Genomic DNA, 20,706 nt, shown 5'->3' with positions numbered 1-20,706 from the left:
AGGTCCGAAGCTCAATTTTTCTGACGCAGTTGAGGTTTGGAAACCAATACATTTGATAAATCCGTACATACACCGGCCCCTGCTCTAGCATTTCACGGTCACTGTCGCCCTCTGCTGGCCACATTGGGCATCAAGCAATGAAATCTGATGATATTCTTGCAGCTGAAGCTGGAGGAGCTCCACGTGGTTCTCAGGTCGCTCTGCCATGTCGGTCCCTGCCACCCCATGGATTGTAGCTTCCAAGTCTCCTCTGTCTGTGGAACTTCCAAGGCAAGAATACTGGATTGGGTTTCCATTTCCTCCTCCAGGAGAAGCTCTAAACAGTCAGCAGAAACAACGCCTGGAGCTGACTGTGACTCAGATCAACAGCTCTATATTGCAAAATTCAGGCTCAAATTGAGGAAAGTAGGGGAAACAACCAGGCCATTCAAGCACGGCCTAAATCAAATTCCTTATGATTATACAGTGGAGGTGACAAATTGATTCAGGGGATTAGCTCTGACAGACAGAATGTCTGAAGCTCTAAGGATGGAGGTTTGTAACTTTGTACGGAAAGTGGTGACCAAAACCATCTGCGAGAGAAAGAAATGTAAGAAGGCGAAACAGTGTCTGACGAGGCCTTACAAATAGCTGAGAAAAGAAGACAAGCGAAAAGCAAACGAGAAAGGGAAAGATATACCCAAGAATTCAGAATTCCAGAGAATAGTAAGGAGAGATAAGAAAGCCTTCTCTAGGGAACAATGCGAAGCAGAGGAAAACGATAGACTGAGAAAGACTGCAGATCTCTTCAAGAAAACTAGAGGCGCTAAGGCAATATTTCATGCAAAAATGGGCAAAATAAAGGACGGGAAACGTAAGGACCTAAAAGAAGCAGAAGAGATTAAGAAGAGATGGCAAAAATACACAGTAGGACTGTACAATAAAGGTCTTAATGACCTGTACAACCCAGATGGTGCGGTGGTCACTCACCTAGAGGCAGACATCTTGGCCTGTGAAGTCTAGTGGGCCTTATGAAACATTACATTAACCTGGGAGGGCGCCCCCCAGATTGCTCCTCCTGCAGGTCGGCCCCTCTCACGAGCCCTTTAAACTGAGGTAGGGGGAGGCAGGTGGGGGGAGAGGAAGGTGAGATGATGACATGCTTAAGCAGGAGCCCGCACCGCCCACACCAGCTCCACCGAGAGCAGAGCGGACCCCGAGCCACGGGCGGGCCGGCACAGCGGGAGGCAGCAGGCAGGCTAGGCGCAGGATCTAGCCGGTGGAGCGCATCAGAGAGGGTGTGGTCCCAGCACCTGGGGAGGGGGAAGCCTGGGGTGGGAGTCTTAAGGCCCTTGTTGGGAGTGGAAGTCCCTGGACAGAAGGGGAAGCCCCAAGTTGGAAGTAATGGGCCTTATGAAACATCACTATGAAGTCAAGTGGGCCTTATGAAACATTACTAGGCTAGTGGAGGTGATGGAATTCCAGTTGAGCTGTTTCAAATCCTCAAAGATGATGCTGTGAAAGTGCTGCACTCAATATGCCAGCAAATTTGGAAAACTCACCAGTGGCCACAGAACTGGAAAAGGTCAGTTTTCATTCCAATCCCAAAGAAGGGCAATGCCAAAGAATGCTCAAACTACTACACAATTGTGCTCATTTCACATGCTAGCAAAGCAAAATCCTTCAAGCTAGGCTTCAACAGTACATGAGCTGAGAACTTCCAGATGTTCAAACTGGATTTAGAAAAGAAGAAGGAACCAGAGATCAAATTGCCAATATCCTCTGGATCCTAAAAAAGCGAGGGGATTCCAGAAAAAATATCCACCTCTGCTTCCTGGACCACATTAAAGCCTCTGACCCTGTGGATCACAACAAAAAGTGGAAAATTCTTCAAGAGATGGGAAAACCAGACCGCCTTTCCTGCCTTCTTCCCGCATTTCATGGCCAATGTCTCCCTCTGCCGGTCATGTTGGGAATCGACAGGGCTCTTGGACTCCCCGCCCAGGAGGGGGCACTTGGAGATGTCACCCTCCCCAGGTACCAAGCGAAGGTCAAGAGGCAAGTTAGAATCGGACATGGAACAACGGACTGGTTCAAAATTGGGAAAGGAGAACATCAAGGCTGTATATTGTCACCCTGCTTAATTAATTTATATGCAGAGTACATCATGTGAAATGCTGGGCTGGATGAAGCACAAGCTGGACGTGAGATTACTGGGAGAAATATCAGTAACCTCAGATACGCAGATGACACCACCCTAATGACAGAAAGTGATGAGGAATTAAAGACCCTCTTGATGAACGTGAAAAAGAGAGTGAAAACGCTGGCTTAAAGCTCAACATTAAAAAAACAAAGATCACGGCATCCACTTCATACTTCACGGCGAATAGATGGGGAACAGTGGAAACAGTGACAGACTTTCTTTTCTTGGGCTCCAAGATCACTGAGGACAGTGACTGGAGCCGTGGAATTAAAAGACACTTGCTCCTCGGAAGAAAAGCCATGACCAACCTAGACAGTGTATTAACAAGCAGAGTCATGACTTTGCCAACAAAGGTCCATATAGTCAAAGCTATTGTTTTTCCAGTGTCGTGTACAGGTGTGAGAGTTGAATGATAAAGACGACTGAGTGCCGAAAAATTGATGCTTTAGGACCGTGGTGGTGGAGAAGACTCTTGAGAGTAACCTGGACGGCAATGAGATCAAACCAGAAAATCCTGAAGGATATCAACCCTGAATGTTCATTAGAAGAACTGATGCTGCAGTTGAAGCTCCAATACTTTGGCCACCAGATTCAAAGAACTGGCTCATTGGAAAAGACCCTGATGCTGGGAAAGACTGAAGGCCGGAGGATAAGGGGAGACAGAGGACGAGATGGGTGGACGGCATCATCGACTGAAGCCGCATGAGCTTGAGGAAACTCTGGGAGATGGTGATGGACAGGGAAGCGTGGCGTGCTGCAGTCCAGGGGGTCCCAAAGAGTGGGACACGACTGAGCAGCTGAAGGACAACAGGCAGCCCAGGGACCAGGAGACACAGGCAAGGCCCTGGGTGGTCGCGGGGACACTGTCCCCGTGACAGGACCTGCCTCCTTCCTATGGGGCAGATCTGCGGATCTGATTCAAGGCCCCCACTGGAGGCTGAGTCAGCCCCCATCAGGGACACGCGGGTGCCCAGGAGAGCACTGCCCGGGAACAAGTCTGACGCAGGAGACGAGGGCCTGTCCCTCATGCAGCTCCTCTGGCAGGTACCAGGCGTGGCCAGGACAGGTGGGGCTGGGGCCTGCCTGGCCCTTTAAGAGGGCCACCAGGTGGTGGGAGGTGGGAGAATTCCAGTTGCCTAGCAACAGGAGGGCTTGGTGTGTACTGTCTCCGGGAGACCAGAAGCCACATCCTGCTTGGGGACCCAGTGGCCAGAGCTGCCCTGCTGAGCGAGCTGAGCGGCCCCCCTCCCTCTCTCCCCACTCCCGCCTGTGCCTGGGTGGCGCCATGGCACAGACGGACATACTCCTGACCAAGGAGCCCGCCCCACAGACGGTGCCAGCATGCCAGCTGCCCCGCAAGCTGTACGATGTGGCCCGAAACACGGGCGCCCACACATCCTCGGGCCTGGCCACCTCCGGCTTCCGCACGGCCAAGTACCTACTGGACGAGTGGTTCCAGAACTGCTATGCCCGCTACCACCAGGCCTTCGCCGACCGAGACCAGTCGGAGCGGCAGCGCCACGAGAGCCAGCAACTGGCGGCGGAGACCGAGGCGCTGGCGCAGCGCACACAGCAAGACTCCACGAGGAAGGTGGGCGGGCGCCTGCAAGACACGCACGGCTGGAAGTCGGAGCTGCAGCGCCAGGTGGAGGAGCTGGTCTCCGAGACCGAGCAGCTGCTGGCCCAGAAGCAGCGGCTGGAGCGTGCCCTGGACGCCACGGCCGGGCCCTTCTCCATCGTCACCGACAACCTGCAGTGCCGCGATCGCCGCCAGCAACCCGACCTTGTGCGCGACTGTGTGGAGATCGAGCTGCTGAAGGTTCGGCTGCCCAGTCCATGGAGCCGCAGACCGGCCTCCCACCTCTCTCCAGGGAGCACGACCTTCCCAGTGTTCCCCCCTCGACTTGGCTGTGCAGAGCCTGGTGCCTGGGCACCCCTGGGAGCCTGCACTCTGCCCACGTGGGGACACTCGAGCACACGCCCAGGCACAGAGGGGTGGGGTGCCAGAACCAGCTGGTCCTGGGGCCTCCCCAGCTGGGGGCAGGGGCAGAACTCGGGCTCCCTGGAGGGAGGGGGGAGGGTGCCAGGTCTGGCCTTCCCTCGGCCTGGTTCCCACAGTGGGTGCTGGGCAAGGCTGAGCTCCCTGCAAGTTGGGCCAGTCAGGCCCTGCTGGGTGAGGGGCATCGTGGCCTGGGTGCCCCCCTGCACGGGGGCAGGGCTGGAGCCTGGTGCTTGTCCACTCGCCTGCTCCACCCCTGCTCTCACTCGGGGAGAGGCAGGGCCCAGGCCATGGTGGCATTCATCCCGGAATGTGTGCCGGGATGATGTTGGCCTGAGGCAGGACAGGGCTCGGCCCCCAGGAAACCAGGAAGGGCCTGAGCTGGGCCCCAGGGGCGGCTGGCTGGGGTTGGAATGCGTGCAGGCCAAGGGAGACCCTCCTGGTCAGGTCGTGGTGGCGCCGGTGCCTCCTGCCCGGCACCTGTTGACCTGCCCCTCTGGTCACCCTGGGTCATGCAGATGAAGCCCGACCGTGAGTTCACAGAGGCGGAGCCCTGCCACACCCCCACCCTGCCAATGTCTGTGTTGGAAATCCAGCCTCAGGCCGGCGTGCAGGTGTGGACAGTGAAGGTGGGGTGGAGGCCTCGTGCATCCCACAGAGACCCGGCAGGACCTGTTCTTGGGGCAGCCCTGAAGGACTGGGGGTCACCCATGCTGGTGGGGAAGGGCCTCAGCTGTGAGCAGGGTGCAGCCACAGTCACTCATGAGACGTGGGGAGACACACACACACAGTCAGGCACCCGGGGACCCCCTCAAACCTGGGTGCCTCCCCTAAGCCCAGGCCCTTCCTCTGCCATCCCCCCACGGCCCCACCTTCACACTCATTCACTCAAGAACCTCCCAAGGCTCCAGGAGGGATGGCTCTGTTCTGAGCCAGGCCCCTCGCCCAGCAGTACATGGACAACCGAGTCAGGACAGGAAAGCGGGCCCATGGGTCAGAACTGGACACAAGGGCTTAGAGCCCAGTGGAGGGGAAGATTCAGATCCAGGGAGGGCTTTTCCTCCCCAGGAAATGAACCCGTCAGGGAGGCAGGAGGAAACACAGGGTTCTCATGTGTCCTGGGTGTGTGAGGGCAGTCCTGGGTGGGGACTTAGTTGACAGGGTCCTCAGAGGCTATGGCCGGGCTCTCTGGGGTCCGTGGGCAGGGGCCAGTGATGGCTCAGAGCCCGGGGGTGCTGCGTGCCCAGCAAGTGGGAACCACCATTGGCTGATGTTCCCCACAGCCCATAGAAGACCCCCAAAGAGCCCACTGCAGTGCCCCAGACAGGGTGCTCCAAGCCCAGAATAGATCCTCTAAGAGAACCAGGCTCGCCCCCACTTCCACCAAAGAGACTGGGGCCACAAGCAGGGCCCAGTTCCACTGGGCATCACCCGAAACTCTGCTCTTCCTCGGGGTTTAAGAGCCTGGAGGTCCTCAGACTCTCACCAGGAGTGGGGGTCTTCTCCCCTAGGAGGCCGAGCTCATCCGGAACATTCAGGAGCTCCTGAAAAGGACCATCATGCAGGCTGTGAGCCAGATTCGGTGGGTCTGGGCGGCCTCCAGAGCTGCCCTCGGGGTGACCCCGTCCTCTTACCCCTCAGGCCACTGTAGGCAGGAGGTCGGGTGACCCGGCCCTGAGGCTCCGAGAGGTGACGGACTGTCCCCGGCCACAGCCAGGAGCACAGGGCGGGGAGGGGGCACTGGGCAGATGGGGGTGGCCAAGGGTCCTGGACATCCAGAGCCAGACCAGCACCCCGGGGCCCACCGTCAGCAGATGAGGCCCCCCCCCTGCCGCCTGGGGGCTGGCCGTGCCCGGCGTCGGGGTGCGCCCAGCTCCCCACCCGCCCTGACGCAGGCCCTGCCCGCTGTTCGCCCGCAGGCTGAACCGGGAGCACAAGGAAACCTGCGAGATGGACTGGTCTGACAAGGTGGAGGCCTACAACATCGACGAGGCCTGCTGCCGTTACAACAGCCAGAGCACCGACGTGCAGTTCTACCCGCACTCGGCCGCGTTCGAGGAGAGGTGGGGCTGCGAGACGCCGCCCGGGCTCCCCGTCCCTCCGCCGGGGGCCTCTGTGCGGCACTTCCGCTCCTGGGGAGGGCAGGCGCGCGGCGGGCCCCGCCCAAGTGCCGCGCACACTCGGTTGACTGTCCCGGCTGGGCTTCACAGGAGGAGGCAGGACCTAGCACTGGGGCAGGGTGTGTGTGTGTGAGAGAGAGAGAGAGAGAAGAGTGTGTGAGAGAAAGTGTATATGTGTTTGAGCGAGAGTCTGTGAGAGTGAGTGTGTGAGAGTGTGAGAGTATGAGAGTGAGTGAGTGTGCAGTGTGTGCATAACAGTGAGAGTGTGTGTGTGTGAGTGTGTGAGAGTAAGTGTGTATGTGTGAGAGTGTGTGAGATTGAGTGTGTGAGAGTGAGTGTGTGTGTATGTGTGTGAGTGTGTATGTGTGTGAGTGTAAGAGAGGGTGTGTGAGTGTGCGTGTGTGTGAGAAAGAGAATGTGTGTGCGTGTGCATGTGAGTGTGTGAGAAAGTGAGTGTGTGTGTGAGTGTGTGAGAGTGTGTGTGTGAGTGTGTGTGTGTGTGTGTGTGTAGGGGGGAGCGGGCTGCAGCTCCGCGTGCGGCCGGCAGGGGGCGCGCGGCCACCACCCGGCGCAGCCGCGGCCGTCGGGGCACGGGCGCGGGGACCCCCGGGCGGCTCAGGAGGCGCTGGGAGCTCGCGCAGAGACCCTACGGGCGCCGTCAGGGGCGGGGCACCGGGGCGCGGGGCCGCGGTGTGGCTCTAGGACTGCGAGTGGTCGTCCGTGCCAAGGCCCTGGGGACTCGGGGTGAGGCAGGCGCGGGGAGGTCCTGGTAGGTGCCCCCACCGACCGCGGTGTCAGCCCACTCCCCCACCCGTAGTGCCTCCACGCCCGAGACGTGGGCCAAGTTCACCCAGGAACACCTGTACCGCGCTGAGCGCGAGCGCCTGGCCTCGGTCAACCTGCGGAACCTCATCGACTGCATCCTGCAGGACACGTCCGAGGACCTGCGGCTGCAGTGCGACGCCGTGAACCTGGCCTTCGGGCGGCGGTGCGAGGAGCTGGAGGACGCGCGCCACAAGCTAGAGCACCACCTGCGCAAGGTGAGGCCTCGCGACTGAGCTCAGCCCGCGGCCAGGCCACGCCCACCGCGCAGCCAGGCCACACCCTGGACACGCCCACCGCGCAGCCAGGCCACACCCAGCCTATGACCTGGCCCCGCCAGGGCAGCCCCTGAGACTGGCAAAGACCAGGCTCAGAATGGGTAGCCCAGACCATCACACTCCCACTGCCCACTATGCCCTGGTTACAGCCTGGCCTGGCCCTTGCCCACCTTGGCCCTGTCCATCCTGAGGGAACCCTGGTCAAGGCCCCCCCTCCTCCCCCAGGGCCCTCATTAAGCTGATGAGGAGGCCGAATGACATTTGAGGATGGTGGCATTGCCAGCGGCGTAACTGTTACAGGGGAGGGCTGCAGGCCAGAGCAGGGAAGGTGGAAGGAGGTGGCAGGCTCGGCTATCTAGGGGGTGTCCCTGATGCTGGCCCTGGCTCAGCAGGGCCCTGACCCCAGGCTCTCTGGGTGACCTTTGCTGCCTTTGTCTCCACAGCACCTGACCAGGGTCGGGGTCTGGTGACCTCAGGGCTGGGGCTCTTAGGACAAAACACTGTGCGCTGAGCTTTGCTGTCCTCCCCCAGCCTCACCCTAGGCCTCTGGGTGCCCATGGCAGGGCTGAGGTGGCCGTGCACAGCCTCCCTGCTCCCACACTGCCCTTAGAAGCAGGGGTTAGGGCTTGGGGTGCGGGGTCACCCACGGGGCCATCCTGTGTGGGTAAGACCCAGAGGGTGACCCACAGGCTGTCCTGTGTGCAGACGCTGCGGGAGATCACGGACCAGGAGCACAACATCGCGGCGTTGAAGCAGGCCATCAAGGACAAGGAGGCACCTCTGAAGGTGGCCCAGACTCGCCTGTACCAGCGCTCCCACCGGCCCAACGTGGAGCTGTGCAGAGACGCTGCCCAGTTCAGGTGCTGCGGCCGCAGGGGCCTCCCTGGGCTGGGCCGTCACCCTCCACCACATGGGTGCCGTCCACCCGCCCCCAGGCCTCCTCAGCCTCTGGGGCCCCCTTGAACACCCTCCGACACACAGCCCTGCAGATGTAAAGAGGAAAGACGCCGGCCCCCACCTCACCCCCACCCCACACATTGGGCTCCCACATTCCCTCTCCTGCCCCAGCCCCACTGGACACTGCATGTCCTTTGGGGGGACACTGTGTGGGTCTCTGAGTGTCAGGGCCGGCCACACTCCCCACTTCACCCTGGTCTGGAATCTCGGGGTCTGGGAGGCAGAGCTCCCCAAGCCACATGGCCGCCCCGACCACCTGTCCTGGCCCTCCACACCTCTGACGTCAGGGTGGATGCACCTACTCCTCCCAGCCTGGGTCTCCCCTGGGGCTTTGAGGGGTCCTTCTATGGCCGAGTGTATTGAGCAGGACGCCCCGCCCAGGTCCCCAGCCTTTGAACCCGGGGCTGCCCCCTTGGCGCCCTCAGCAGGCCCGGCGTCCAGGCTGGCCCCGCTCAGCCCACCTCTGCCCACAGGCTGATGAGCGAGGTGGAGGAGCTGAACCTGTCCCTGGCAGCGCTGAAGGAGAAGCTTCTGGAAGCGGAGCAGTCTCTGCGCAACCTGGAGGACACGCGCATGAGCCTGGAGAAGGACATCGCGGTCAAGACCAACAGCCTCTTCATCGACCGCCACAAGTGCATGGCCCACCGTGCCCACTACCCCACCGTGCTGCAGCTGGCCGGCTACCAGTGACCGCCAGGCGCAGGGCCCACCCCTCCTCGAATAAAGAGCATGTTAGCTTTCTACTCAGGGTGCGCACCTGGGCAGGTGGGCTTTGCCTGTGGACCCCATCATTCCCGCCGTGGGAGGCCAAGGGTCTCCTACCTGTCCCCTGGGGACAGGGGTCAGTCGAGGTCCCCCTCATTGCCCTCCACTGACCACCTGGGCCACCTGCCAGATGCTTCCGGGGGAGCGTCACCTCCCATCACCACTGGTCATGGCCTCTGGGCCTTGGAGTGGCGGCTGAAGCTCTATTCTTCTTCACCGTGCCCTGGACGGTCACCCAAGGCCGGCTGGCACTCCCCTCTCATTAGCGGGGGCGTCAGAACGTGATGCTGGCCCGGCTACCCCCAAGGGACTTGGCCCCTGGGCTGCACACTGCAGGCCTGGGGCAGTGACCACCCAGGGAACTGTGGGACCGCTCCCTGCCACCCCCACCTGGCATGGGCTCTGGGCACCAGAGGGCACACCTGAGCTGGGGGTGGGGGTGTCCACGGCTCTGGACAGAAGTGGGCGCTGCCTCTGGGGCACCCCCCAAGCAGCACCAGGCCTTCTCTCTCCCCCTCCGCTGAGGCTCTCTCCCTTTGCCCCCCGCTGACGAGCTCAAGGGGGCCGCTTCCCTCCCCAACAGCAGCTCATCAGCAGGACTCGGGCAGCCTGCATTAAGAGGTCAGGAGATAATAACCCAGCCGCACACTCGCAGCTCTCAGACCCCATTATCAGCCGAGGCCGCGCTGTGCGGAGCCCCCATCAGCGCCCAGGGCCTCCGTGTCCCAGCCCCCACCCCCCACCGGGGCCGCTGACGGGGAGCCAAGTGGAGGTGCTGTGCAAAGCTCATTATCTCCACGGCCCGGGGGCTGGGCACTCATTGTTCGCAGTTGTCTCATGACCACCCGTGAGGCCGGAAATCTTGTCCTCTTGTAGAGACAAATGACCAGGCCGTGGAGCTGAGGGATGGCCCTGGGCTGCTCGGCAGGTTCCCGAGGCGGTTGCTGCATCTCTCTGGGGAGTCAGCAGCCCTGGGGAGGAGGCAGACAGCTGCGCCCACCCCCAGGGATTCAGGCCCTGCAGGAGTGGGGAGCTGGAGGCACAGGGCACACCAGGGCCCTGAGGGTAGCTGAAGCCCGTGCACACTCTGGCCACTGCTGAGTCCCTGGTGCCCATTTTACAGATGGGGAAACGAGGTCGGACGCAGGGAGCAGTGGAGCTCGCACGTCTACCTCTCTCTGGGTGCCCCAGAAGCCCCTGAGACGAAAGTGGAGCAGGCAGAGAGGAGCCCCCAGCCCACCCCTGGGCCCAGCACCTCTGGCCGGAGCCTGGGTTAGCCCAGCCCTGGCGGGGTGGGGGGGAGGGGCGTCTGCAGAGAGGCCTCCCGTCCAGGCCATCCGATCCGGATTCCACAAGAACGTGTCCTTGCTCCAGACAAGCACAAGGCGTGGGGGCGGCTGAGCACTGCTGCGTGAACCCTCACCTCCAGGGGCTGGGGGCATCTCGGACCCAGCTCCAGCTGGCGGGCTCCCCTGACCACAGCCCTCACCCGCTCTGCTCTCCCCAGGCTGGCATGAGAACCCCCCACAGGCGGGGTCCCCTGTCTCCCCCTCTACCTCCAGCCTGCCTCCTCCATGGTCAGCAGCGAGGAGGGCACGGGGTGCCTGTGGGGAGTGCCGGACCCTGGGCTGTGCCCAGATCCACAGGGGCGAGCAAGCCAGCCCCAGATGCCTGCAGCCTGCCTCCCAGAAGGTGGCCCCAGCTCCCTAGGCCACGTCGGTGCCCCGCCGCCAGGCAGCCTGGCTTGGTGTGGTCGAGCGGCGGGGGATGCTTCTCAGGGAGTCACATGGCCTCGTGTTCAGAGGCCGAGGCACCAGGCGCTGCCCAGGCCCAAGCAAGCATGAGGCCAGGCCCTGGTGTAGTCACAGCCCCCGCCTGCCACTGCCCGGGGCACCCTGTGAGTCATTCCTGCCGGAGGGGGCTGGCATCACAGGGACATAGCCCTCATCCCCTGAAAGGCTCGGCTACTGCCAAGGGCCCCCGACAGGGTATCACAGCCTCTCCGCTGGGCGCCACAGCCCTGCTACGGTGTGGCGGGAGGCGGGGGCAGACACCACAGCCTGGCCAGACGCTGCCCCCCACCCCTCAGCGCCACCCGCCAGGCCCAGCCCTCACGGCCCAGCCAGAGATGGGAGGGTGCCACTGTCACCCAGTGGGCTCGGCACCGGCGAGTGGTCTGTCTCCAACTTTGGCTTCCGGTCTCATTGCCAGTCTCCACTCAGCCACTGCTCCAGCCTCCCCGACTCTAAGTCATCGCACCCCAGATGGCAGCCAGCCTTACAGTCCCAGCCTCCCCCGGCCCCCAAGCCCCGCCACGACAGGGCTGGGGAGGACCCTGGAGCCCCCGAGGCGGGGCTGTGGCAGGTGGCAGGCCGGGCGGCAGGCAACAGGGCCCCGTGAGCCTCCTGCCGGGAGCTCGGAAGCTGGCCCGAGGCCTGTTGGTCTTGGATGGCCCAGAGGGAAGCCACGGGTGCCTGGGGCAGGCATGAAAGGGCTCTTTCACCGGCCGCTGCACAGAGACGCCGGAGACCGCCAGGCAGGCAGCAACACCCAGTCGTGAAATGGTAATGGGCAGTGGGGGTGGGTGGTGGTCTTCACAGCAACCTTGAGCAGGGCCTGGGGTTAGGGCCCCAGCAGCACAGGCCTGCCTGCCGGGGTGGCTGCCCAGGAGACACCCATGCCGGTCCATTTCCTCCATGGGAGGGGTCCAGGAGAGTCCTGCAGGGTCCAGTGTGGCTCAGGGGGTGGGTGAGGGTCTGCGAGGTTTGAGAAGGAGGTGGTAGAGACAAGGGGTCCCATCTGCCAGGAAAGCTCAGCCTGGGAGTGGGTCTCAGACTACATGAGAGGAAGGCCTGCATCTTGGGCTGCAGTCCTGAGGGCTTCCTGAAGAAGGGGCCTGGGTACTTGCTCAGGATGGCCAGGATACAGGGAAGAGTGAGGACCCCGATCTCACACACCTGCCCTTGCAGGAGACCAACCCCGCCTGAGCCTCTCGGATGCAGCCCTTGGGAGAACAGGGCAGGCAGAGTCCATTTGCCAGGAAAACTGAGGCCCGGGCCCATATGGAGCTCACCCAGGGCCCCCAGCAGCTGGAAAGTGTGGCTCCACCTGGCACTGATGGGCCCGGGGTTAGGCAGGGTCTCCCGGGGGAGGGGACATGGAGACCGGAGGCTCAGGACTGGCAGGGATTAAAGATCAGCTTCTGTACAGCTGGGTGGGGGCCGGGGTAGCCTCCCTGGTTACCCTCCCTCCTCCTAGGGGGTCAGGATGTACATGTCCCCGCTGCCCAGCAAGGCAGCCCGGTAGAAACTGCCTCATGTCGGGCCCCATCCAACATGGGCACGGGGCCCAGGTCCCGGCTGCCCTGAGTGTGGGGTGTGGGGTGGGGAGCATACCCTTCCCTGAAGTAGCCCCTCCTGGAGGGCTCTGGCCAGTCCCGGTGAGGGGGGCTTGGGGGTCTGTTTCAGAGCCCCCATCCCCACTCAGCACCCCCTGCATCTGCCGGGTGTGGGGTCTCTGGCCATGGGGGCTTTGGGGACCCAGACTCCCCAACTGCAGGCACTGAGGGTGCCCACTGCCACCCAGAACTAAGGTCTCAGGGAGGGAGGGGCACGAGCAGGGAGCAGTGCCCAGGAAGCGTCAGCTCCCACAGGCGGCCGCCTCGGCGCTTGCTGGGGCTCTGGGAGGGTGGTGCAGGGCCCTCTCAGCAGTGGTGGCCCCCAGGCTGTGTCAAGGAGGAGTCTCAGATCCGGGGAAGGACCCATCAGCGGTGTCAGGGTGGGATGAGAGTCCAGGAGGGGCTGACAGGGCTCTCTGTGCGGGACAAGGCTCTGGCCGACCCCATCGCAGCCCGCTCAAGGGGTCCCAGCTGTTCCTCCCCACCCAGGCGGCTCCCTGGGCCCCCCATCGTCTCCCCCACACAGGGGAGCTGCCAGGCTGCCGTGGGGGCACGGGGGGCTCAGCAGGGCAAGCCCTCCACTCCCTGCCTTCCTCTCACACCTTTTTCCTCCCCTCCTGCCCGGCCCCAGGCCCTGGCCTGGATGGTGGCCCCTGCCCTCCTGCTGCTGCTGGCGCTGCCTGCTGGGGCCTGGCGTGGCCTGGGGCTGCCTCGCCGGCCGTGTGTGCAGTGCTGCCGTCCAGCCTGGCCCCCCGCCGCCCCCGGCCCAGGTGCCCATGTGAGCGACGGGGACACGTGGGCGGGGCTGCCCCGCCTGCGGCCCACTATTGACATCTCGATTCTCAAAGGTGAGTGTACCCGGAGGGGCGGCCTCCTCTGCCCCTGGCCCTACAGGGACACCTATGCTGAGGGGAGGGGACAGGGGGCCCCAAGGGGGCAATGGATGGGTGCCTGCTCCCTGCTCTCCATGGCCACCCCCCCAGGTGGGCAGAGGGTGTCCTGGGGAAGGGGCTGTGGACAGGGGGCCTGAGGCTGCCCTCAGCCCTGCCCCTAGGGGAGGGGAAGGGTCCTGGGTCCCCTCTGGGGGTGAGAGAGGCAGGGCTCTGGGAGGGCCTCACCCTGGCGCCTGGACTGCCGGCTGCACTGAGCTTGAACCCCAGTGCTCTCCTTCAAAGACCAGTTCAGACCCTTCCTCTGGCGGCTGCCTGACCCCCCTACCCCCGCATGATGCTCAGCACAGACCCCCGAACAGCCAGGCCCTCGGGGTGTGGCTTCTCTCTCTTTGCTCCTTGGAGGGTGAGTTAGCCCCGCTCTGAGAGAGGAGACTGAGGCCCACAGAGGCGAGGCCAGGCCACGTGCAGGGCCACGTGGCCAGAGAACCCGACCCTGCGGGCCCTGACCAGGGGCTTCTCCTCACACCCCACCCCTCCCCGGCAGGTGAGAAGGGCGAGGTGGGGGTCAGAGGTCGCTCTGGCAGGAGCGGGAAGGAGGGCCCGCCCGGCTCTCGGGGCCTCCAGGGCCGCAAGGGCCAGAAGGGGCAGGCGGGGCTGCCGGGCGCGCAGTGCCCGCGCACCTACGCGGCCTTCTCGGTGGGCCGGAGCGAGGGGCTGCACAGCGCCAACGCCCTCCAGGCGGTGACCTTCGACACGGAGCTGGTCAACTTGGACGGCGCCTTCGACCTGGCCTCCGGCCGCTTCCTCTGCACCGAGCCCGGCGTCTATTTCCTGAGCCTCAACGTGCACACCTGGAACTACAAGGAGACCTATCTGCACATCATGCGCAACGCGCACGCGGCCGCCGTGCTGTACGCGCAGCCCAGCGAGCGCAGCGTGATGCAGGCGCAGAGCCTGCTGCTGCCGCTGGCCGCGGGCGACGCCGTCTGGGTGCGCATGTTCCAGCGCGACCGCGACAACGCCATCTTCGGCGAGCACGGCGACCTCTACATCACCTTCAGCGGCCACCTGGTCAAGCCGGACGCCGAGCTCTGATGGCCCCGGCGCCACGCCAGCTCCCAGGGTCCAGCCTCCTGAGCACCCCCCCGCCCCGCCCAGGATTGGGGCCAGCTGTGATTAAGCGCCGCTCGCGTGCACACGCTGAAGTGGAGGGGCCGGCAGGAGCAAGACAGACCCACCAGCCCTGCTAGACACGGACCCCAACCGAGGGGTCCCAGCAAGAAATTCCGGAGCAGACCCGCGTTCGGGCGCGCGGTGGGCGGGGTTGGGGCGGGGCACCTCCACCCGCTAAGGAGCTTGGCCCCCTGGTCGAGTTCCCTTTCCTCTTATAAAGGCTGTGCCAGGCCCCGCGCTATGAGAGAATTACAAAGCACCTACTGGGTGCTGGGCTGGACGCTGGGGAGGCTCCGCGGGAGGAGTGGAGCATGCTGAATTCCAGGGTGCTCAGGGCAGCAGAGGCCACAGGACCAACGACATGGAGTAGGTGGGCAGCCGACCAGGCCAGAACAGGCCTGGGTGAGCACACTGACATCCCCGGTGGGTCGATTTTCTGGGGCTTGCGGCATCCCCGGGTCTGTCTTCAGTGGGCTGGGACGAGCATTCGCGCCTGAGCCCGGGGAGCCCCAGACCCCTGGGGTATCACCTCCCACTTCCATATGCTGAAGCTAGCCCTGGCCAAGCTTTCTCCACTGGAGGCCTCCGGCCGCCCAGCAGTAGGAGCCACCAGGCCGCCCGCCCTCCGTTCCGCTCCGAGCCTGTTCCTTTCCTGCCACGTGTCCTCCCGCCATTCTGGGACCTTCTGTCCTGCCCCTGTGGCCCCACCGCCCACCGCCTCCTCTCTGGGCCCTCCCCAGCCTCCCTTCCCGTGGCCGCTCCGCCCAAGTGAGGATGCCGAGCTGGTGAGGATGCTGAGCTGGCGAGGCAGCCGGGGCCCTGGCGGGAGCAGCGTCTGGAGTCACCAGAGCCTGGCATGCTGGCTGAGGTCCTGGGCCAGGCGGATGTGGCTGGAGCTGCAGGCTGGCCAGACCAAGCCTGCTGGGGCTGCCAGGTGATGAACACGCCGGGGCCTCCACCCTGGAGCCCTGAGCCCACAGAACACTGCATGTCGGGTCCTGTCTCCTCACGGTCCCCCCGCCCCGCCCCAGGAGCTCAGTCCATCCTGAGATGGTCTCTGGCAGACCTCCCCAGACCATGGTCATCTGCTGGGGGGCTGGGGAGGGGGTGGGGGCCCCTCGTCCCCGTGCTGGGGGAGGAGACACAGCTGGGAGCACGGTGCTGCTCCTCCGCCGCACGGAACCCCGTGACCCTCAGGAACATCTGCCCTGAGTGAGGCTGGATCGGGAGCGTCCACACACACCCGTGGGCAGCAGGGCCCACCCTCCCAAATTCCCAGACCGGGGCGCCCTGGAAAGGTGGAGATTTTGAGGTCCAGCGAGGATGTGTAGACCCCCAAGTGCGTGTGATTCCAGGAGCTGGATCCCCCTCAAACAGGGCTGACTCTGTAGTGTGGCCTGGGATGGGGGGAGGGGAGGCCCCCACTGAGGGACTACTGGGACTCCGAGTCTGCAGGGAGAGGGGGCTTTCAGCCAGCAGCCTTCTGCAGGGACTCAAGGGCTGTGACAGTCCCACCTCTGAGGCTGGCTCTCAGGCCAGCTCTGGACCAGGGTTGGGGGCTCCTGGGGTCGCAGGTATGAGGCCCAGGTATGAGAGAACACCCCAGGAGGAAGCTGGGACTCAGAGGCCTGAGTCCCTGAGCTCAGGCCTGGGCGGGGCTGGGACCCCAAACCCCCAGCACAAGCAGGGTCTGTACCCCAAGATGCAGAGCATGGGGGACAAGGTTCACAGTGATGCCCACCCCCAGGAGCCCCAAGGCCCAGCTGGGCCTGGCTGTGGTGCAAGGCAGGGGGCCACAGGACTCTGGGGGGCTTGCCATAGCCGAGGGGTTGGGAGCTGAGTGGGGCACCCTGGACTGGTGAGCCTGGCCCCACTGAGAGTAGAGGGTGTGGAAGAGCCCGCGGGGAGCCAGAGGGCGGCCCTGGACACCTCCCCAGCCCCTCCTGAGACCCGCTCGGTACTGCCCACCCCCACCAGTGATGCTGACTTGGGCCGAGGAACCTCAGGCTGCACTTTGGCCCTTTGGCCCGAGCCCTTTTATGGCTGGAATAACTGGACGCGCCCAGGGTGCCTGGCAACCAGGAGGGCATCAAGAGCTCTAAGAGGGGCCGCGGGGGCCGAGGGGGGGGTCCCACGGCAGAGATAAAGGCACCCACACAGGAGCGTGAGGGGTGGAAGGACCTCCTTCCATCCTCCCAGGTCTGGACTCCCTCCCCCCAACTGGAACCCCGCCCGCTGAGTGCTGCAGGCCAGCCTGGCTGGGCGGGGGCAGGAGGGCCGCCCGGCCCAGCAGCCCGGGCAGAGCCGGCTCTCTCGGGCTCCCCGTCTGGCCTCAGGATGCACTGGGCCCTGAGGGTGCAGGGATGGGGGGCGTTTCCATGAAATCTGCTGATCCGCTGGCTGCTGGGCTTCCCTCTCACCTCGCTCCGTTCGTGGGGCCTGGACCAGAGGCACTGGGGTGGCTCCACTGAGCCCCCGGGACAGCCCTGCTCCCCTTGCTGGCCCAGAGGGCAGAGCAGGCCAAACAGACGGTGTCCGATCAACTCCAAAGTCAAGGCCACCCCCACCCTCAGAGAGCAGGGGCCAGGTGGGGGCTCCCCTGAGTGCGAGCAAGAACCATGTGGAGGCTACTGGTCAGAGCCTCCATGCCTGGGACACTCCAGGGACACGGCGGGTGGGTGCTTGCCCCCCCACCCCCGGCTTAGTTAGAACCCACGACTGAGAATGGGTGGGGTGAGGGGAAGGCGTCATGTCCACAAAGTGATGAGAAGCTCCAGACTCAGGAATCCGGGCCTGCGCTGCTCACTCAGGAGACGAGAGGGTGAACAGCATCCTCAAAGCACCGCACGATGGGCTAGGGTGGAGTTGGGGGGACCAGGATGCACCTGCCCCCGGGGAAGAGAGCTGGAAACGACCGGAACACGGGGCAGCCCAGAGGCGGAATCCTATGGAAGCCGTTTCTTGTCTCAGTTTTTATCCATTTGGTGGAATTCCAACAAAACATCCATCTTTAGAATTTGGGTGAAAGTCATACACCATGAAATGTACCATTTTAAAGTGACCAAAGTGAAAGTCGCTCATGTTCGACTCTTTGCGACCCCACGGGCTATACAGTCCATGGAACTCTCCAGGCCAGAGTACTGGAGTGGGTAGCCTTTCCCTTCTCCAGGGGATCTTCCCAACCCGGGGATCGAACCCAGGTCTCCCGCATTGCAAGCGGATTCTTTACCAACTGAGCCAGCAGGGACACCCCAAAAGTGAACAACTCAGCATTATTTAGGGTGTACAAGGGTGTCCATCTGGAGAGCCTCCTTTCCAAGTTGCCTGGTCATCACCATCATCTGTGTCCCTCCTCTGGGCAGGGCCTCCAGAGGATGCGCGGGCAGACAGGTCCACTGTCCAGGGGGCCAAGGAGCCACAGCACAGCTCCTGGGGGCCTCGGCCCCTCTCGTGACACCTGCACCCACTGGACCCCTGCCTGGAGCCAGGGACCCCTCGGCATGTCTCCTGGGGCCTCAGCTGGGAGGGTGGGTCCTGGGTTCCAAATGGGGAGAAGTCAAGGGGCTCTGGAAGCTGACCTTTCCTCTGGCCACCCTCTCAGGCCTGATGACCACCAGAATATGGATCCCTACAGGCCAGGTCACCTTCCAGGTGCCACGTGGGTGGTGGGGGAGAGGACGGGCCCTCAGCCCCCAGGCTGGCTGCTGCCCTTGGCCGTAGGGGGACCCTGGGTCCACTCTGCAAATGTCCTTTCATTAAACCCTCCTCAAGCTGCCCAATGGAGGGGCTGCCTGTTTCCTGGGCATGGGGAGAGGGAGGACCCATGGGGGCACAGGAGACACTCGGGGTGCAGAGCAGAAGGGAATCGGGCCAGTCCCCGCTGCCCCGCGGTCAGTTTCCTTCGCCTGGACAGCCAGCCCCTGTGGATGGCCCTGCCCCTCCCCTCCTGCAGTGCCCCTGCCCCTGCACCCAGGCCTGGCGCCCCATCGCTGCCCCCGTGGCCGTGGCCACGGTCTGCCGTGTGCGCAAGTCAGAGAAGAGACTTGCTGAGAAGGGGACTCAAGCCCCCTCCCCAGAGGCAGGAGCCAGGGAGGAGGTTTGTTCTGGCGGAGACCCTCCCCCCGGCACCGGTCAGGACCCACGCAGGTGCCAGGTGGAGTCCCCAGAACCCCGTCAGCGCAGACACCGCAAGTGCACAGCTGTCACCACCATGGCCGGGCGTGCAGCCCAGGGAGTGGGGAGGGGTGAGCCTGAGCACAGGGCGGGGGGCAGCAGTGGGGACCCCCTCAGGTTCCCGGACAGTCACTGGACCTTCAAGGGCAGGACTCCAGCTGGACAGTGGCTCATGGTGGTTGGACCAGCCCCGAGGAGCCAGGCCAGCACGGAGAGGAGGCGGCAGGCTGGGCTGGACCCGCGGGCTGGGCTGGAGGAGCCACAGCCCCAGCGGCCTCCCCAGGGCCCCAGCCCGCCCAGCCCTGAGGCCCTGGCTTCCACAGCGGGAACAGGCGACAAGCAAAGACCCTGTTCTCAGTCGGTCAGCTCCCTGACACCCCCAAAGGGCATCCCAGCTCTCAGTCCCCAGACTCCGTGGGAAGCTCTTCCTGGTGTTTACCCGCGGCCTGCCCGCCTCTTGTCCCAAGACACCCCAGGATGGGCCCCGCTGACCCCTCCAGGGATGCCCTCCCTGAGCCCTCAGGGTGGGCCATAGCACGGGCTCTGCCCGTGGGGGCTGCACCATGGCCCCCCGCACCCCCCGCTGCCTGGCAAATAGCCAAGCCTCAGCCCATCCTGATCCCGGAGGCAGCCTCACCATGCCCTGCGGGCCGGATTTCCTGAGCAAGGTCACTCTGGGAGCCACTGGAGCCCAATAGCCAATAAAGCCCATTGATGCGGAGAGAGAGACAGTAAAGCAGGTCACCCCCTCCACTGAGGGTGTTTGTTCTGCCCTCCCCACCCTGCTCGGGGCCTGGGGCCCCAAGACCTGCAAGCAGTGTGGTGCTCTTGGCCCCTGCAGCTGTCCCCAGGCTGTGTTGGGCGGGGAGGGCAGTGGACGGGCCAGGCTGCATCCCCACACCCGCTGTGCCATGTCCACGGCTCCGTGGGCTCACGTCCTTCTGGGACACTCCTGTCCCCGCACCTCGACAGGCCCTCGGGGGTGCCCAGGTGCTCACTCTCTCCTGTTCAGTACCCCCCACCCAGGGCTTTGGGGACTGTCCACACTGGCCAAGCCCAGTCACCAGTTCCCACTCAGACCCAGGGTCCAAGGGCCACCTGGCATCTCTTCCTCCACCTGTTGAGTCCATCAGGCCTGGGCACACACAGGCACACACATTCACATGCGCACACACAGGTACATTCACATGCGCACACACAGGTACATTCACATGCGCACACACAGGTACATTCACAGACACACACACTGTCACACATGTTCACAGGCACACATTCACACGTGCACACACAGGCACACATTCACATGTGCACACACAGGCACACACATTCACAAATGTGTACACACAGGCACACACATGCACATACATGTACACAGAGGTACACATGTCTATACATGCATTACACAGGCACCCACAAGGGGGCACATGCACACACACCCACACATGCGTGTACACACAGGCACACGCGTGTACATGCCAGCACAATGTACACGCACAGGTACACTCGATTCACATATGTGTGCACACATGTACACACATGCGTGACACCCACACGCAGGCACATGCACACACACACACACACTCAAATGAGTGTATACACGTGCACACACAGGCACACACACCCAGAAGCAGGCACATGGACAAACACACAGGCATGTCCCCACACACCAACATCCTCACAGGCAGGACTGGCGAGGGCACTCTAGCGTCGGCACCGCCCAGGGAGGGAGCTCGCCATGTCAAATCAATTGGGAGAAATTGACCCGAGCAGATATTTCCTTGCCATCTGCTTGCTCGCCAAAGTCATTCTGAGCAGATGGACTTTGCATCCAAGCCCACAGGCGGCCTGACCGGCGGAGGGGGGTGACTGATCAAACGGACTTGTTTCTCCCAGGCACCAACCCCTGCACGGGAGGCCTCTCTCCTAGGCCCGGGCGGGGAGGCTTTG

The 20,706-nt window shown here is 63.4% G+C and overlaps 3 protein-coding genes and 1 non-coding gene across 4 annotated transcripts; 3 read left to right on the top strand and 1 right to left on the bottom strand.

The window, feature by feature from the left end:
• The first annotated feature begins 3,366 nt into the window (after positions 1 to 3,366).
• On the top strand, positions 3,367 to 9,101 carry TEKT4 (tektin 4). The gene is made up of 6 exons (XM_069571508.1): positions 3,367 to 4,001; positions 5,693 to 5,763; positions 6,101 to 6,244; positions 7,119 to 7,341; positions 8,107 to 8,261; positions 8,832 to 9,101. Exons 1-6 carry the CDS (start codon positions 3,468 to 3,470, stop codon positions 9,046 to 9,048), a joined length of 1,344 nt encoding a protein of 447 aa, XP_069427609.1. The 5' UTR covers positions 3,367 to 3,467; the 3' UTR covers positions 9,049 to 9,101.
• A 4,062-nt stretch (positions 9,102 to 13,163) lies between these two features.
• C1QTNF8 (C1q and TNF related 8) lies at positions 13,164 to 14,508 on the top strand. Its single transcript, XM_069571496.1, has 2 exons — positions 13,164 to 13,368; positions 13,958 to 14,508. The coding sequence occupies exons 1-2, from the start codon at positions 13,164 to 13,166 to the stop codon at positions 14,506 to 14,508; spliced, it is 756 nt and encodes a 251-aa protein (XP_069427597.1).
• Positions 14,509 to 17,761: 3,253 nt separating this feature from the next.
• On the bottom strand, positions 17,762 to 17,833 carry TRNAC-GCA (transfer RNA cysteine (anticodon GCA)). The gene has a single exon. It is a non-coding gene; the product is annotated as a tRNA-Cys (tRNA).
• Positions 17,834 to 18,409: 576 nt separating this feature from the next.
• On the top strand, positions 18,410 to 19,294 carry LOC138429732 (proline-rich protein 2-like). The gene has a single exon (XM_069571458.1). The coding sequence runs from the start codon at positions 18,410 to 18,412 to the stop codon at positions 19,292 to 19,294; it is 885 nt and encodes a 294-aa protein (XP_069427559.1).
• The last annotated feature ends 1,412 nt before the right edge of the window (positions 19,295 to 20,706 follow it).

This window comes from Ovis canadensis, chromosome 24, assembly GCF_042477335.2.
Source record: "Ovis canadensis isolate MfBH-ARS-UI-01 breed Bighorn chromosome 24, ARS-UI_OviCan_v2, whole genome shotgun sequence".
NCBI lineage: Eukaryota > Metazoa > Chordata > Mammalia > Artiodactyla > Bovidae > Ovis > Ovis canadensis.
Note: the sequence above shows the minus strand (reverse complement) of the source record. Positions and strands in the feature narration are given on the sequence as shown.